At 37.2% G+C, this 17,463-nt stretch overlaps 1 protein-coding gene across 1 annotated transcript; it reads right to left on the bottom strand.

The window, feature by feature from the left end:
• Nucleotides 1–9,902: 9,902 nt before the first annotated feature.
• On the bottom strand, nt 9,903–12,108 carry LOC130732694 (protein CHROMOSOME TRANSMISSION FIDELITY 7). Its single transcript, XM_057584690.1, has 5 exons — nt 11,676–12,108; nt 11,483–11,578; nt 11,328–11,396; nt 10,846–11,186; nt 9,903–10,466 (listed from the first exon to the last, which is right to left on the bottom strand). The coding sequence occupies exons 1-5, from the start codon at nt 12,036–12,038 to the stop codon at nt 10,325–10,327; spliced, it is 1,011 nt and encodes a 336-aa protein (XP_057440673.1). The 5' UTR covers nt 12,039–12,108; the 3' UTR covers nt 9,903–10,324.
• Between the last annotated feature and the right edge of the window lie 5,355 nt (nt 12,109–17,463).

Below are 17,463 nucleotides of genomic sequence, written 5' to 3' on the forward strand. Positions count from 1 at the left end.
CTCTTTTGTGGAATGTCAATACTCGTCGTGCTACTTGTGAGACAAATTGTGAAAGCTTTAATGGAGGAGTAGTTTCAATTCCATGAGCTAGCTTTTAAGATGCTAGAGCCTCAACAAATCTGGGGGATTGGAATGTTCAGCTTATTATAGTTAACAGCCTTATAGTTTTTGTTTTTGTTTAGTTTTCGATATACATATACAAGATGTTATGCTAGTGAGTTGCACGAGCATACTTATTAGGGATAAATATGAAAATGGTCCCGAACTATAATTAAGGGCTGGTTTTGATCTCTCGTCAGAGTAACGTCTAGAAAAACTCCTTCCGGTTAGGGAAACCGCCGTGCTACGCCCTCGCCGGAGAGTTGCGCCGACCACCGCTCATATGTGGTTATGCCATGTCAATTAATGAGCTGACGTGAAATTTGTTTTTATTTTCGATTAAATAATTAAATGGATAAAAAACATAAAAAATCCTAATTCAACTAATTAAACCCTAATCCCATTAAGAAAACCAAATTCCTTAATCCTAATTCAATTTTAACCTAATACCCTCATTGCTTCATGCTACATAACATCTGAAAGGTAAAATCCTCAAATTCATGTTCTAGGGTTCCTGGGTTCCCCCAAATTCGACCATCATCTTCATCATCGTTGACGGCCTCGATCTGTGTTTGAGCCTCGATTTGAAGGCCTCTATCGTCCCTCTTCCTTCTCTGAGATTCATTCCTTCCTACGTCTTGTCTACATCTCTATGGTGCGATCCCAATCTCGTCTCTTTCTCTCTTAGTTTGAGGTTTTTTATTGAGGTTTTTGGGTTGGGACTCTAGGTTAAAGAAAAACAAGAAGAAGAAGCGTTTCTTGGGGTTTTGGGGGTGGTGGCGCGGTGTGGATACAGATGGTGGGGTTGGGGTTTAGGTTATGTAATCAGTTCTTGATGGTGGGATTGGGGTTATGGATGTTTTCAGTTCACAAATCTGTCATGGAAATGGGTTTTTTTTTCTGTGTTTCTTTTTTTGGATTTGTTGGTTGAAGGAGTTTATGGGTTGGTTTCTGAGTTGGCTGGGTTTGGATGGTGGGGATTTTGGGGTTCACAAGTCTGTCTTCCATGCCCTCAGAAGTACTTAACATTCAAGAAAATAGAAAGGATGCGAAGAACTTGGCTCATGCTATATTATGGGAGTGAGATGATGATGATGATGATGACAATGATGATGATGATGATGATGATGATTAAAAGAGTTCTTTTGTTATGTTTTATTTTAATTAATAATTTTTATTTTATTTTAAATGATGTGGAAATAGTTTAAAATACATAAAATTACATATCACTTCATTAAATGACATGACATTGCCAAACAGGCATGGTGGTGACAAATAAGCATGCATGTTCACTACTAAATAAATGCGATTTAGCGAGGGAAACAAATCCCTCGCTATTAGCGACGGAACACGACAAAATTAGTGACAGATTCATGGTTTTGGAACTAAAAACGTTATTTAATAATATAGCGACGGATAAGTAACCTCGCTAATATTATTTTAATATTTTATCTTACAATTTAGCAACATATTTTAATTGTCGCTGATGTCCGCCCGTCGCTAAATCCCTCGGTAAATTTTGTATGATGTTAGCGACGGAATTTCTGTTAGCTTTCGTCGCTAAACATATTGTTTTAAGAAATGAACAATTGTTCTCCCAGATTCGAACCTGGGACTTGTCTCCAAAACTGAAGGCTTTAGCCATTTGAAATAGAATACATTTTTTGTAATATGTTTGGAAATATATATATATATATATATATATATATATATATAGAGAGAGAGGATGTATCTTATGAGAAAGGTAATCTTATGTATATATTTATTTAACTATACGAATACTAGTAGGTTAAAAGTTTTCAAGTCCAACCCTAAAACAATCCATTCACCCATACTTTCTCAGAAAAACCCTAACACACTCTCATGGCTGCCGCAGTCTCCTGCTCCTGTGTCGCCACCGTTGTCCTTTCCGGCGCTCCTACTCCACCGTACGTTCGCGTGAAGCTGTTTGTGTGGCTGCGCCTTCCCTCCTCTCATCTCGATCTCCACCATATCTCAAGACCGTTCCGCTCGATTTTGACTGGTGATTCACACAGCCTTCAAATCTCTGAAAACCTAAAACAAAGGGAGCAATAATTATGGAATCCCGTTAGCCAGGGTTGGGGGTCTATTTTTCTCATAAACTAAGGGAGCAATAATTATGATTTTCAAGATCTCTCCTTACCAATTAGTCAGTGTTGTTTTAATTTTTATTGCTCTGTCTTTTGATTTGTATATTTGAAAACTCATAGGTTTGTTGTTGATTGATTCCATTGCCATTGTCTTGCACATGCTCTGCTATATTATAGCATTAGTAGTTTGTGTAGGCTTAGCTCACTGACCCAATTTTTTATTTGGTTCAGTTCTTTATTATTTCAAGTTCCTAGCTTCAACTATAATTTTGAGAGTTTGTATCAGACATGAATAACTTTATAACATTGCAGATTAAGGTTCAAAATATTCAATAGTTGTCATTCTTTTGTGCGTGAAAATGATTGTGAAACCCAAAAGGTTGGTATTTAACCAAACAAATAAGAGGTTGAGTTACATGGTGCATTTTTTTGTCAAGAAAAAAAGTACAAAAAGGTGCTGATATGATGAGCTTTGCAAAAGGTTGCATACTGAAAATGCAAATGAGATTCATGACACTAGAGCAGAATTAATCAAGCTTGGAAGTTCAACTCCTAATTATTTTCTTTATTTTTTTCTAGGTTCCTTCACACTTATTGATGGCCGATGGGTATTCCAAATAGAACACACTTGTTTTCCTATCTTTGATGGTCATAAACCTTGGAGATTTCTAAAAAATTCCAATGAGATGATAGCCACTGGCTACTCCTTAATCCAAAGGTTGCACGATATGGTGAGTATGGTCTGATGAAAAGTACTCTCCATCTAGCCCTTAGCTTGGACCATTTTTCTGGTGATCAGGTACATTTACATGCAACAACAGACTTAATATTTTCTCTTCTTTTTATGGTATGAGCAAAAGTTTATCTATTAAAATGCTGGCATCACTGTCTTAGTGGATCATAAGTTCATACTTGCATTCTCGTTTCACTGCTTTTTATTCACGTTTTGGATCATTTTACCAAGGAGATTGTCTTTCATTTCTATTTGTTTTGGAGAGTGAGAGTGTGCAGACTTTAAAATAAATGCTCCAAGCTTCTAAGATTAATCAACATTATATGCATTTTTTAACACATCACCTTTCATTCACAAAACCTTATCTGATTGAACACAAGGTGGGCGGATTTTATGCAGTTTTGGCTTGACAACTTCACCTTCTCTCTCTCTCTCTACGTACATCTTTTTTTTTTCCATATTTACTCTACCTCATCATCCATTTCATTGAACCTCCTGTCAGTTTAGCGGATATTGTTTTAAACCATTTTGCATCCGTTAACCATAGTTTTGACTTTGGATGTTAAATTTTTAGTTGCAGGGTTAAAGTTCTTTAGTAGCATGCTGAATATGTGAAAGAATATGTGGATGCTCTTTAGATCAAATGGGGAGTTTTTTTATTCAAAATGAACGTAATTGGAATAGAGGTACTCTTTTTTCCTTCTATTCTTGCTAGAATGGCCTGCATCCTTCTACTGATTGAGTTACATTTATATTGCAGAGGAAAACATGTATTTAGAGACATTGGAACCATCAGATGACATTGGTTCCACAAGCGTTAGGGATTTGTTGTCAATTTACACACTTCTCAGATGTTAACTTGTTAGGGATTTATGGTGTTTTTTGAGATTTTATTTGGTTTGTTTCAGACTTAGGAACCCGAATCAGATTGCATTTGTTGTTTTTTATTATTATTGTGCCCGTGTTTCAAACTGTGTTGAACTAATGTTGAGTTTGTTCTTTTTTAGAACAAAAACAAGTGTATTTGGATATCAGATTGATTTTATTGCTTTAGTGCACAATTTTTAATTTTTGTTTCAACATTGTTATATGGATTTCGAGTTGTTCTATATTTGGTTTTTTTTATCATACTGTTATGTTTTACATTGTCTCTTTATCAAGTGTTATTTTGCTCATATTTTGATTCATTTGGGTGTTGTTAAAAAAAAGTAAGGCAGCGTGTTGATTCATTTGGGTGTTGTTAAAAAAAAGTAAGGCAGCGTGTTGATTCATTTGGGTGTTGATTCAAGTCGTTCTTTTTTTTTTTTGGTTATATGCCTAGATGGGTAGCGGTTGAAAAGTTAACCGACATAAAAATGTCAGGTGGTTAGCGACGGATACTTCCGTCGCAAACAACGACGGACTGCTATATTATGTCGTAAATAGCGACGGAGAGTTCCGTCGCAAATAGCGACGGAGAGTTCCGTCGTAAATAGCGACAAATAGTTATATTCCGCCGTAAATAGCGACGGACTGCCCCGTCGGAAATAGTGACGAAATCATGGGATAATCCAGCAAACGACTTAGCGACGGTAATATAGAAATTAGTGACGACAGATTTTCGTCGCAGATAGCGACGGATTTAAGAATCCGTCGTTAAATATTTATCGAGACCACTTTTCACGACGGAAGAAGTTCCGTCGCTAAAAATTTAGTGACGAAATTTTCGTTATTTAGCGACGAATTTCGTCCCTCGCTAATTTGCTGTTTTAGTAGTGGTTGGCTAGAGCCACCACTCCGGCGAGGACCTAAAGGCACCATTTCATGAAGTTACACCGACGAGGAACCAAAACCAACCGTCGGTCATAGTTCTTTTTTAGAAAAGAGAATCAAATTGATAAAAAGATAGACTTGGAAACATGCTCTTCCAAGTGAGCTTTAGGTACAAGAAAGCAACATAAACCAAAAGAAGAAGAAAAAAAACATTCTAATACAATAAGAGATACTACTGCAGTAGAGAGAAACTAGAAACAAAGACTAGGAAAAGCAGCAGCAAACTAAGTTAGAAGACTACTACAGATATCTAAAGTCTAAAACTATCCGATAAAAAACTTTGAGCAAGGCAGGCCACGCAAAGCAAGCAATCTCCACTCAAATCCTTCTACCTCAATCACGTATCATGGCGCACTTGAAGTAAAGGTGACAGCCTCTCTACTGATATTCATTTCACTGTGAGTGAATGCAGCGTACCCATCAATTGAAACAAGACTCAGCGTGCCCATCAATTGAAACAAGACTCACATACCAGATCAAGTTCTTCTGAGAAGCAATTTTATTGGTAAAAAGCCCAGATAGAAGTAGTTCTTGTCACTCCTGACTTTGCAAAATAATCAGCCTTGGTGTTAGCTTGACACCAGAATACTGAACTTCAACCATTAACAAGTCTATCCGAGCCAATTCTTGTAGCAGCTTCCATGGTCTGTTGTTTTTCGACATCACCCACCCTTGGTCATAGTTCTGGGACGATTTTCATATTTATCCCTATTTACTATAAAATGTTGTAAACCTTATTGGAGTCTATATATATAATAAACACTAAACTCAATTGCACTTTTAGTCCTTCTAATTTAGCTATTGTCTGGTTCTAATCACCTTAGTTATTTTTTAGCAACTTTCGTCCTCATAGTTTTAAAATTAAATTAAGCATTTCTACCTCTAACTTTCTATCTAAAATTTAACGGTTTAAGTTTATCTATGTCTCATTTGTCAACGTTGCACGTACCTTAGATGATTGAGACATGTTCTACTTTTTATTAAAATTAACCAAAATATATTTTTGGTTAGTAAGTTATAGATTGAAAATGCCTGTATTTTTTATTTAGCTTAATAGCAATTTTGGTCACTCACTTATCATGATTTGATAGATTTCGTCCTTCAAAGAATTTATTAGCCTATAACGTCCCTCATGTTTACTAACGGTTGCAATTTTGGTTTTTGTCAACTTTCATCCAATATTTAACAATTTTTAATTAAAAAATCAATTAAAAATAAGGCTTGAAGAACATTTTTATGTTTTCTTATTAACAATTTTATGGTTTCTAGTTTTTCTTAATTGATTTTTTAATCAAAAGCCATAAAAATATTGAATGGAAGTTGACGGAAAACCAAAACTGCAACAATTAGTAAACGTGAGGGACGTTGTAGGCTAATAAATTCCATGAGGGACCAAAACTATCAAATCGTGATAAGTGAGGGACCAAAAGTGCTATTAAACCTTTTTATTTTAATTTCGTGTGATTATTGGTCATCATCTGCTTACGTTTTTGTCTCCGTCGGAGCTGATTTCATCATATGTAGAGGATGCTCACAGCTTCATCTGCAGGTCCAGGGTATGAGAGTCTATGGAAAAAGAAAAGAAGTTACATTGTTTGATATTTGGTTCCCATTGACATTTGATTATTTGAATATTGTCCAACAGTCCAAGACACTGGAAAATTCAATGCAAGCAAGCAAGCAACTGTATTAGGAGTGGAGGATTTGGGGCAACTTATCATGATTGTGGGACTGATTGGATAAGAGAGTCTAGTAAGAAGTTAGTTATAGCTAACTCAGTTAATTTGTTATTGATATGTTTAGTTTCACAATGAAGATAAACATGTTATAAATTACACTGAACCAAAAGATCAATCTAATGAAGATAAACATGTTATAAATATATAATTATTCAAGTGTCTTCACCAAACAATTTAAGCTTTTGGATAGTTAATTCATAATAAATTCGATACTCTCCCCTCCCCCAAAAATAATTTATTCTAAAAAAAATTTGAATTTTAACACAAGGTATTCTCGTATTGTCCATGTTTCAAGCCTAATAAACTCTTGTGCGAGGTGGCTAATTACAAATATAACATAAAATCACTCATGCATTTTCATGTGACGGCTTAAATTTTTGGGATAGTTGATTTATGATACATGCCATCTCACAACAACAGGGAAGAAGCCAAAGAAAAGGTAAAACTCTGCAAATTCAACATTCCAGGTATCATCTTTATGCTGTATAGCTCAACTCAAACTGGTCAGAGACAAAAACAATAGATATAGATATTAAAAGACACATGTCCAAATGGATGCAGCTTCACCTGACAAGTGGAGATACCAATATCATTTTATCTAATATAAACACAGATTATTCTCAAATTCAAAAAGATGTATAGTATATACTGGTCCTGGACAATGAAATAAGAAATTCCAGCAGCTACACATAATAAAATAGGATGTGACAAGCATGAAGATGAAATATGCCAGAAAGTTGGCTCAAAGCACAAGTGTTCCAGGTTTGAAAACTCACGTTAACCAATTTCTCACTCCAAAACATCCTCTTGACCATTGTCATCTCGTTAAGATTTTCAGTCGTTCAAATGCACATTGTATTTCATGCCTTTCTTCAATTTTCATACTTTTCTCTGATGACTGCAAAAGAACAAAGAAACTGAGCAGAGAAGGGCAAGCATAATTTTTCGAAAACTAAATAGCTTAAATAACAGAACGATAAGAGAATTAGAACATTAACTAAATAGCACAAATGACTATCCCAAAACATTGAAAAAGCTACGGCATACGAAATATCATTTTGGGCATGGAAGTTGTAATCTTTCCAACCATCTCTGGCCAACGTGAACCTAGTATAATGTGAATTTCAAACTATGAAACCATGATCTTAGCCTGCTTGCAGTGTCAACACAAACTCATAAAGCTGCCCAAATTTTACTACTGATTCACATGCACTTAATCCTCAAACAATGCTCATGAGTGATAAGTTAGAACAAAATAAATGTACCTACAACATCAAAGACATTTTATCTATGTATCTCAGAAGCAAAATTGGTAACATCATTAAGGTTCAAATCCATAACCAAACCTTTTTCTTTCATTCAAAGACATTGAATTATCTTGTTTTAAAAATTAAAATAGTTAATTTTACATGTAGCACATGCAACTCCATTGTCTTGCATTGCTAACTTCAAACCTTTCTAGTCGGTTCTGATGACTCATACAAAGCATAATAGACAGAAGCACAGATTTGAAAAGCTGAAATAAGAAATGGATGTTATCAAAAAAGGAGTTCAAACAAGTTATATAATTGTAAGCTACCAGGAGAAACTTTGAAACGCAAGACCAAGGTAATGAAGACACTCAAGTAATCTGCAATTTTAATATGTCCAGCTCTATATGCAGAATGGAGAATCTCTATGATCCGAAATAATACGCAAGGATCTAGATCAGGACCGTCAATTAGCAGAAAGCAAAATTAAAATACATTCTCTTTAACCTAACAATGCATTAGTATCATTAGCATCTGAAATCTAAATCCAACATAAATGGAATTTGTTATAGTGTACATTAAAGGTGCTTGTACTGGAAGTGAGGAAAAAGTACAGTACAAAGTCGAATCCACCATAGTTCTAATGTTTAACTTATCAAAGTACTAAAATAGCATATGACCTCTCAAGAGCCCCAAAATACAGACTCCATTAATCACTCCCTACCCGACTCAAAGTCCCCTAGTCACGAACGCCTGGTCGACAACCTCCTGGAGCAGGGACCTCAACCTGCGCTCCAAAAGTCTGTCGAACAGTCTCAGCACTGCCTCTGCTTCGTCCCCAGCACGTGTCTCGAAGACCGGGGCTGCAGCAGCTGGCTCCGGCTCCGGCTCTGGTGATGCGGGAACATTCTCCTGCGATGCTGGGGGATTCTCCGGTGCCCGAGGAGAGTATCCTGGAGAGTATGTCAGGTCCACCTCCATAGAAGGGGATGGTGTGATGTCATCAATAGGCAAAGCGAAATGCGGGGGAGGATAGGGCATCCTCAGCCGCCCAGAGTACCATCTAACCTTTCTGCAACGTCCATCTCGGGAGAAGGTCGACTCCAAAGTCGGACCTCTATATACATAGCGACTGCGAGAGTGGTCAATCTCCCACGCAGCGTTGGTGGCGGCGTCAATCAACTCGAGGCGTTTCAACCGGCGATCCATCTAGGCGTTAAGAGAGAACTCACAGCTAGAACAAAAGAAGCTTATAGTGTGAAAAAAATGAGAGGGAACTCTATTTATAATGTAGGATTAGGGACAAAGCTTTAAAGTGAGAAATAAATGCAAAATTCCCTCCATTTTCCCCTTTGAGTCCAAAACTGAAAACTCTCTTTAAAATCTTGCAAAATTCGCTCCTTTTTCCCCTTTGAGTCTAAAACAAAGCTTTAAAGCCATTAATTTTTTTTTAATTTTACCTACTTATCCACCTAATATCATGCGACATGTTTCCATCTCAATCTCACATAACTTTCTCGAAGTTACAGGATACACTACTAGTGTTTCTTCACTTGCACTTGCAAGCAAAACCAACAATGATTTCTCTTTTACTAGGCCAACAATGGTAAGGACCCAATTAGACAAGTCCCCCGCACACGTGTCGCAGCGGATTAAGATCAACACTGTGCCTCAATGGCCACCCAGAATAATCTTCCTTCAACTCAAAAATGTCATATTTTAAAGTTTGCTTAACAACTGTAATTGTCAAATGCAAAAGCCCTCCAGACTCTCCGAAGTAACTGATATCTCCGTTCACCCACTCCGAATCTCCGTAGAAACTGTATTAGGAGTGGAGGATTTGGGGCAACTTATCATGATTGTGGGACTGATTGGATAAGAGAGTCTAGTAAGAAGTTAGTTATAGCTAACTCAGTTTTTTTTTTTTTTGATAAGCTATAGCTAACTCAGTTAATTTGCTATTGATATGTTTAGTTTCACATTTTGTTAGCAGTTAGAATGTAGTTGAGTTGTTATTTAAAGCTGAGTAGTTTGTAATCAGTTGAGTAACTATTTCAAATCGATTCAGGTCAATGATTTGATTCTCTCTTTATCTCTGAGTTCTTCACTATCACCATCCCATTTACTTGTTCGTCACAGTAAGTCATATTTCAGGACATTTACGAAGCATTTCACAAAATATTCCTCTCTTACAAATTTCATCCGGAGTAACAGGATTAAACCAAAAATCCAATGTTTAGACCTATCGAAAAGTCAAAATATAATTGCACAATATTAAACTTATATCTAGTTACATCATTAGTGCAATCTCACTACAAGAATGGAACTTCAACAAGATTATAAAAAATTACCAGTTACACAACCTATAATAAGGCAGGCCACTGCTCCCTTGGAATTGTTGGTTTCTAATCTTAGTTCTCCAACTCTCCTTTAATCTCTATCTTCTCCAACATCACAAAAAGATGATAAAGATAACAAATCACTCCATTGAATGAACTTGGACAACATCATTCTATTCATCAGTGGAGAGGTATGCACCAGATTTTCAAGACATGACTTGTTGTATTCATTTTTCTTTCTCTACACCTCTGTTTTATTGGCTTTATACACCAAGAATGATCCAGTACCAGTGTAACTAGATGCTAATGCCTTTCCAGCTGAGGTTGGCTGAGAGAATGCTAGCTGAGCATGTTCAAGCTCACAGCCTGAGCGGAAACTTTTCCTGCCATGAATTCAGCACAAAAGAGAATCAATAAGTTGACAATCTATTGAAGAATATTCAACCGATCAATTCAAATTCAACGCATTTAGTATTAAAAGCTTCAAAGATATGATATTACTAATGTTATTTCCTGCAGAGAAGCTTAGAGGGAAATTAGGATTTGGCAGATTCAACTCCAGTACCTACTGCCCCCGGAAGAACACAAACTTGAGGAACTTTTAAAAATGGAACAACGTTCTGAGTCTACATAAGCCATTGAAGACAAGTTCGAGCAGAACATAAATGAAGTTTTAGCAGATAACTTTTCTTTCAGGTTAAAATTCATTATATAAGGTTGGCTATAGTTTCCTACGAGAAACACAAGTAAACCCAAATTTACCTCACAGCATCTAGCAATTGGCTAGCAATGCGTTTTCTCCTGTTTGAGGGAGTAACCCAGATGGCTCTAATACCACAAACAGCAGCAACTGGTTCATTCTCACAGAAGATTGCCCCAGCATCCATCACCTCAGAACCACTCAAGGTCACCGCTCTTTTTTCAACTTCCCTTTGAAATAAAATATTCCCAAACTGGAGAGTGGTTGAGCTTGACTTCTTTTCCTTTCTCCTTACACCATCAGAATGCCCAGCATCCGAGCAAGACACAACCTTGAACGCTTCTTCGATTGGCTCCGCAACCAGGCACCCAACAATCCTCTGAAGAGAAACAAACAGATAGACCTGTATACACATATACATACCTCCATGTCAATGAGTAATACATAACAACCTAACAAAACCTGATATTTTAGGTTCAATTCAGCAAATTACAAACACAGACACACAATCTAAATAGCAAACAAGGAAAGCATTATTATTCACCTTACAGTGTTGATGAACTATCCATCCACTTCCAAACTCAATTTCCATCATTTTCACAACTTGTTCAACCTATCAGCAGAAACAATTTCTCAATCAAAAGCTACAAAAGCAGGAAAAATTATTGAAAAAAGGATTTGAAATTGAAGCTAGCTAACCTTGTTCCTATGAGCAGAAGGATCGCTGTCCAAGACCAAAACGATTCGATCCTCTTTGACGGTGGGCACTGAGATAATCCTTTCCTTGGTCCAACCCTAAAAAACAGAATCAGAAAATAAGGACTCATATCAAATCAAATCGAATCGAATCAGACAAATTGGGAATCACGCTGAATAAAGCAGGAGAAGTTACTCTGAATTGGATCCCCTGGGTGTAGGAATTGTGAAACTCCTTGTGTGATTTCTCGTCTTCAGCGTCGCCGGGGGTGAACTTGACGCCGCAAGTGGAGCAGCGGCGAAGAAGGAAGTCGGATTGGCCGAAGTCGAGGTGGAACTGGGCATAGCTCCTCTTCTTGTTCTTGACGACGGGTTTTCCGGTTACGGTGGGTTCCGGGTTGGGAGGGGAAGTGACGGTGGTGGATTTGTGGCGGTTTCGGGTGTAGGTGATGGAGATTTGGTGCTGTTTGTTCTCCCAGGCGGATAAGTCATCGTCGGAGAGGGATGTGGGAGCGGAGGAAGAGGGAGATTTGAAGAAAGCGTTGATCTTCGGCTGCATTTGCGATGGAATTGGCTCTTCTTCAGTTCTTCGTTCTGCAACGAGCGATGCTGTTGAATTTTATTTTATTTTTCATTTGCCGCCAAAACCATGGTTTTATGTGATGATTTAGATTTTGAGTTTCCCGCTCATTTTCCTTTATGGGGGTGGGGGGAATAATGTTTGGTGCCCCATCCATTTCCACCTCCACCTCTTTAAAATGTGAAGGAAATGAGAGATATGAGTGATATGATATGTGATGTGACAGGAAATGCAGAGAGAGATAGAAAGAAAAATCAGTGGAAAAGAGATGGAAGAGAAAGTGAGGTGTGAATATATCATTACTCGGGGTGGGGGCTTCAGCGAAATTCTATGTCTATGATAGGTGAGGATGATGAAGACAAGGGTGGTCCTTTTTTCGGGACCGATGGTTTCAAGGTCAATTTGGTAATTTTCTTTTTTAATTTACGGGTGATTTATTTTCGATTCTTCTTTTTCCTTGTGAACACCATCACTATGGCTGAGACCATTACCACCATCATGAATCTCAACTTTCTTTTACGAAAGCTTCCACATTTACCTTCATCAAAGCCTTAGAAGCACCTCTCTCTTCCTTTTCCTCTCATTACTTTCACTTATTCTTCTTCCTCATGAACAACGTACTTCACATATCAGATTGCAGGTGGTTCACAATGGAGATGCAACAACTCTATCATTGGAGCATAAACTAAGTAGTAGATCTTCTTCCTCTCATGGCCAAGAGCGCAGTGTGGTGTTTGTTTTGCCTAAAACCCAACAAGTTGGCCATAAACTCCATTTACAGGTCGGAGTTGCTCTCCGTAAAATTTTCATATCTGAATGAAATTGTGTCTTTTGTAGTTTCTAGGTCGCTCTCCTCCTTCCAAGACACAAATAACGTTATCCTCAAGTCATTTTGGGCTGCAATCGCACAAAGTTGAGGCGGTGGATCCATAAGAAGCTCTAACGAAAAAATGGAAGGAGACCATAGTGGTGTTGGTTTGTCTAAAAATAAGGGAAATGAGATGATTTTGTAACGCTTGAAAAACCTTCTTCATGAAGCAAAGAAAGGAATGAGACCATAGAGAAAGGATTTGCGAGAAAGAAGCGGTGAGAGAATTCAAGAGAGGGGTTCCATCCCGCGGTCCCTTAAAGTGTCAAGCGCTGTCAAGTTAGCATATAACGTGTCAACTCGGCTTCTCCCGTTAGCGTTTATTACGTTTTTAACATCGGGGACTAAGTTGACCGATGTTTGCCACTTTCAGAAATCGCATGATGAATTTTTAAGTTTAAGGGCAAACTTGACACTTTCAATAACCAACTTAGCTATTTACCCATTATATTTTTATCCCCAATTCAATCATAACCATACATCTAAAGAATATTCATAAATTTCAACATCTAAAAGTGTTCAATGATGAACCACTATAGGTCCACTATATTATTTTTCTATTCCATTTAACATCTGTTCAATTAACAAACGATATCTACAGCCCAAATGATCAAAATCAGCAAAATTTTAAGTGTAAATCTATCATAGATATTAGATACTTCTCAATAAAGTATTCACAACAGAAAGAACATATATATTTTTTTAAAAAAAAAATCACGATGATCAGTGACGGATCCAGAAATTTTATGCAGTGAGGGCAGTATATACATATAAATTCGTAATAAACAAAATTAACATATGTTATTAGAAGTGAGGACATATTTTACCCAAATAGACACACATGAAAACATTTTTACCAAAGGGGCCACCAAAAATCACATATTTTTACTATTGAAGTGAGAGCATTTAACAATGTGAGATACAAGTGAGGGCATTTAGCAATGTAAAACATAAGTGAGGGCAATTTTTATCAAAGAAATTATAAAAAGCCACATACTTTTACTACTTAATTTTTTTTCTAATGCATTTTTTCATATTCAATATTCAAGTGAGGGTACTTGCCCTCATACTTGGCTACATAGATCCGTCACTGACGATGATTCCTGACATTTTGTACGATTCATGGGTTTATATAAAACATTGGTATCGTGTGTTGAATTGATTTGATTCAATTCATGAAACTCATGTGGTCGCAGATATAGTAACAAAATTTTGGTAACCCGGCTGTTCAAGGACCAAGACAGAAGTCATGGAAGTAAACTATTCCTATCACTTAATTAAAAACAATGAATCTAACTGATAAAACATCATTATCAAAAATTGGAGGCAAAATTTACATTTCTCCGCATGAAACAAACTGCCAACTAGCAGGCCTCATAGCGGAGGGGAAAGTAGGTAGGCAGTTCAGGATACCGAGTTCCACTATCAAAGCTGATAACATTCTCCTTAACTAGTTCCAACCCGGAGTCGCCTGAGATCAAGAAAACAAGTAGAAGACAAACTCATAAGTGATCTAACGGATAATAAAGGCACAGGAAACAAATTCAGATATATGTTCATAGAGTGAATGCGATAATATCATTTTGTCTATACCATAAAGCCGGTTTAAGTCCTTCTGCCCGTCAATTTGACAATAGAGTTGCCAATAATGCCTGAAGATATTAGTTCAAAGCATATCAGAGATATCCAATTGTTACTTTTATTACTATAATACTATCTTATTTAAAAAACAATATGGCTGGATCAACTAAGTGAGCAATGGAATTATATGTTCATGTTATGTGGTGACTATGGAGGTCAAAACAAATATGATTCATTTAAAGGGCAGAATGCAAACAATGAAAAGAAGGATTTGTGAGCAGAGCACAATTACACTGAACCAAAAGATCAATCTAATGAAGATAAACATGTTATAAATATATAATTATTCAAGTGTCTTCACCAAATAATTTAAGCTTTTGGATAGTTAATTCATAACAAATTCGATACTCTCCCCCCCAAAATACGGACTCCAATCACTCCCTGCCCGACTCAAAGTCCCCTAGTCACGAACGCCTCGTCGACAACCTCCTGGATCAGGGACCTCATCCTGCGCTCTTGGCGCTCCAAAAGTCTGTCGAACAGTCTCAACACTGCCTCTGCTTCTTCCTCAGCACGTGTCTCGACGACAGGGGCTGCAGCAGCTGGCTCCGGCTCTGGCTCTGGTGACGCGGGAGAATCCGGGCCGGGAACACACTCTAGCGATGCTGGGGCATACTCCGGTGCCCGAGGAGAGTATCCTGGAGAGTAGGTCGGGTCCACCTCCATAGAAGGGGATGGTGTGATGTCATCAATAGGCAAAGTGAAACGCGGGGGAGGATAGGGCATCCACAGCCGCCCAGAGTAACATCTAACCTTCTTGCAACGTCCATCTCGGGAGAAGGTCGACTCCAAAGTCGGACCTCTATATACATAGCAACTGCGAGAGTGGTCAATCTCCCACGCAGCGTCGGTGGCGGCGTCAATCAACTCGAGGCGTTTCAACCGGCGATCCATCTAGGCGTTAAGAGAGTCTTAACTCACAGCTAGAACAAAAGAAGCTTATAGTGTGAAAAAAAATGAGAGGGAACTTTATTTATAATGTAGGATTAGGGACAAAGCTTTTTTTTTTTGGTCACTCGGGACAAAGCTTTAAAGTGAGAAATAAATGCAAAATTCCCTCCATTTTCCCCTTTGAGTCCAAAACTGAAAACTTCATTTAAAATCTTCAAAATTCGCTCCTTTTTCCCCTTTGAGTCCAAAACAAAGCTTTAAAGCCATTAATTTTTTTTTTTAATTTTACCTACTTATCCACCTAATATCATGCGCCATGTTTCCATCTCAATATCATCAATCTCATATAACTTTCTCGAAGTTACAGGATACACTACTAGTGTTTCTTCTACTAATGTAAGATATTTTTAGACATTTTCTGATCACCCAGCCATATTCCATGTAAGTTCCAACAGCCATTGGTTGTTTATCTATATTCATCATCCATTCATACCATGAAGATGTCAACTTGTGCTAAATACATTTCAAGATGTTATCAAACTGTTCAAATTCAATAGTTTAACATGGATTTACATAATAAGTGGGGTTACACACGAGACATGCGATTAAAAGTGAAATTATTAAAGAAAAAAATTGAGACAACTTCCATTGTGAAGGCAGACAAAATGAAGGATAGTCTAACTGTGAAGTAGACCAAGAAAAACTAAGAATTTATATTTAAATAGGCCTGGACTTGATTCATGAAAGGATCATCCTTCACTTGGTAAAAGACTTTGGGTACCCACTCAAACAGGACTCTGGGCAGCCTAGACCTCAACCCAACACCATGCTTCTTCATATGTAATGTCAATGTATTTTTTTAAACATATTTTATGAAGCAAGTCCCTACCTAACATTGGGTCAGAGACAAGACAACCATAAGCCACAAATAATTTCAATAAATAGCAAGTACGAAGCAAAAAACATTCGAAACCAAATTTAGATCACAAATAACACACATCCATCAGTGAATTTTCATATTTTGGTGCTTTTGATTTATTTGAGTTTTAATAAAACAATGAGAAATCAATGTCAAACTCATGATTAGATCTTGAACACAAGAATTACTCCAGAAATCAAAAATGGGATGGTAGCCAACTAGATATAAATGCATGCATCCTAAAACTATGAACAGACCACATGCTACTCAAAGTTTCGAACCAAGTGCTCAATTCATGGTGCAAAAGACAACCCACATTGCCTCAAGTCTGGAATCAAGAGGAAATTTATATCGCACATGTGCTGTGACGAGTCCAAGCTCACAGCAATTAGAATTATCACAATATCTCATGTAAAAAGTTGTTCATGAAAGAATAAAAACAAATGAAGTCAAGATACGAAAAAAGTTCTCCCCACCTGAGAGAACAAGAAGGCAAACATATCCAAATAACATGTGGAACAGAGAACTTGGATCCACTCCAAGAGTACTTCTCAGCTTACATTATTTTACTCCTAAGTCCTAACTAGTGAATCAAATCAGACAAATGCCAATGAAGATATGTGAAAAATTAACTAGTGAATCAAATCATGACTACGTGATTACAAGTTACAACCATTAAACACATCATCTAATAATCATCCTGATTCTCCTAGGTGAAAAGTCAGACCGCTAACATAACCCTCCAGAACAAGTAAAGCAAAGAAATCAAAGCAATCAGTCAATAGCATACGGAGGTAAGATTTGCAATATTATCAAGTTGAATATTTTGTTCAGCAACAGCCAATTCACCTCAGAAGTTGAAATGTAAGGCTTAATGCATTACATACCTACCAGCAGCAATTTCCCATAGTACCATTGGCACCGGTTGAACAAAGTAAAGGGATAAAGGCAGACAGCTATACTATCCCCAGTTTCAAGCCAGTGCCAAAGAAGCAAAATTTTAAGGGTAAACTATCATAGATATTAGATACTTCTCAATAAAGTATTCACAACAGAAAGAACATATATTTTTTTAAAAAAAATCA

This window comes from Lotus japonicus, chromosome 1 (assembly GCF_012489685.1).
Source record: "Lotus japonicus ecotype B-129 chromosome 1, LjGifu_v1.2".
Lineage (NCBI taxonomy): Eukaryota > Viridiplantae > Streptophyta > Magnoliopsida > Fabales > Fabaceae > Lotus > Lotus japonicus.

Bases quoted from the DNA above. Each gene is read 5' to 3' on its own strand.
- LOC130732694 (XM_057584690.1), bottom strand. From the start codon at position 12,038: ATGCAGCCGAAGATCAACGCTTTCTTCAAATCTCCCTCTTCCTCCGCT. The intron at 11,579-11,675 runs GTAACTTCTCCT...TCTGTTTTTTAG, and splicing joins CCCAGGGGATCCAATTCAGA to GGTTGGACCAAGGAAAGGAT. The intron at 10,467-10,845 runs GTAAATTTGGGT...AATTCATGGCAG, and splicing joins CAATTGCTAGATGCTGTGAG to GAAAAGTTTCCGCTCAGGCT.